This window comes from Xenopus laevis, chromosome 3L, assembly GCF_017654675.1.
Source record: "Xenopus laevis strain J_2021 chromosome 3L, Xenopus_laevis_v10.1, whole genome shotgun sequence".
Lineage (NCBI taxonomy): Eukaryota > Metazoa > Chordata > Amphibia > Anura > Pipidae > Xenopus > Xenopus laevis.
The window spans coordinates 160,138,997-160,140,690 of NC_054375.1; the positions used below are offsets into that span (position 1 = coordinate 160,138,997).

General features: G+C 40.2%; 1 protein-coding gene across 1 annotated transcript; it reads right to left on the reverse strand.

Annotated features, from left to right (window-relative positions):
- Window positions 1–679: 679 nt before the first annotated feature.
- On the reverse strand, window positions 680–1,694 carry LOC108710516 (olfactory receptor 1468). Its single transcript, XM_018251651.2, has one exon. The coding sequence runs from the start codon at window positions 1,622–1,624 to the stop codon at window positions 680–682; it is 945 nt and encodes a 314-aa protein (XP_018107140.1). The 5' UTR covers window positions 1,625–1,694.

Genomic DNA, 1,694 nt, shown 5'->3' on the forward strand with positions numbered 1-1,694 from the left:
CACAAAGCCTTGTTGGAATTCCCTATACTAATGGGGTACCCCTTGAGCCCCAGATTGTGACATCACCAGAGGTAACAACCCCTGCAAGTCCAACCGAAATGGAGAGTACTTACTCTGAAGCATCGGTGGTACCTGATTGTTCCGAGCACCAGTTTCCTTCCATAGAAGAGGGCGTTACCCACAAAGAGAGCATCGACCTCCTGATAGACTTAACTTATAACTTGTGACTTTTATTAACCATTTCTTTTACAGGTGTTACCACCATGAATCTTGATAGGGGAGAGAACTGTTAAATATGAGTTAAAGTAATTGTGCCTGTTGAATCTGCTGATGCTGTTCTAGAACTAGAGTCTTATGTATAAGGCTTCCTGTTGAATCTGCTGTTATGTTTTCTCTGCTACTTTTATCTTACTGAGTTATGGAGTTTCCTTCCTGTTAAGCATTACACAATTACTCCAGCAGCTACTTGTCTGTGTGTTTCACTATATTCCATAGACACAACATATACCACACTCCTATAAAATAATATTTTCTTCTGAGGTCATCTCATTTCAGTAAAGAAACCAAAGTTATTTCTGCTCCATGGACTTTACAAGATATTTTAATGGCATTATTAAAAAAGTTTGCAACTGACACACAGACGTGCTTGAGGAAGGGTTGTGGTTGGTTATCTATAGGTCTAAGTTACTCCTAGTGTTTGCCTATTGTTGGTGAGGTAGTCAAGGTCTTGTTTGATATCTTTATTCCTCAGGCTGTAAATAATTGGGTTAATCAGTGGGGTAACGACTGTGTACAACAAAGAGAGAACTTCACTCATGGTCTGTGATTCTTTTCTGGGAGGAACCACATAAATAGCAATGAGAGTCCCATAAAATATGGAGACCACAGCCAAGTGGGAGCTGCAGGTGGAGAAGGCTTTTTGTCTCCCGGTATTGGACACTATCTTTAGGATTTCATGGGCAATACACATATAAGATGCAACGATGAGCATAAAAGGAATGAAAAAAACTGGGAAGGACAATAAGATATTAGTTAAACGCACTAAGAAAGTATCTGAGCAGGAAAGTTCTAGAAGAGGAAAGAAATCACAGAAGTAATGGTTGATGGTATTTTGGTCACAGAACTGTAGTGTGGCCATTGTATTTACAAGAAGCAATGCAGACGTGAGGCCAAGCAGCCAAGACATGACAATTAATGTAACACAAACCCTGTGGGACATTATAGAAGAGTAACGCAGTGGGATACAGATGGCCACATATCTGTCATAGGACATTACTGCTAGAAGCAAACACTCAAAGGCTTCAGTTGCAGTAAGAAAAGAAAACTGTATCATACATCCAACAAGGGGCAACATGACTTTATCATAAATAACAGTTTGGAGCAGAGTAGGTACAATAATTGTGGATTCCACAAGATCACATAGGGACAACTGACGGAGAAAGAAGTACATGGGGGACTGGAGGTTCTGGCTGGAGGACACCAACACCATAATGAGGACGTTCTCCCAAACTGTCATAATGTAAATCAGAAGGAACAGAGAGAACAGGGGAATCTTGAAGTTGTGGAGATTCTGAAATCCCAAGAGAACAATCTCACTGACCAACGTCTGGTTCTTCATGGACATTACCTGGAGGAAAGTCAAGCAGAATTTTAATCTCAACTTGTTTACCCAGTTAGTAATAAAAGGAATATTT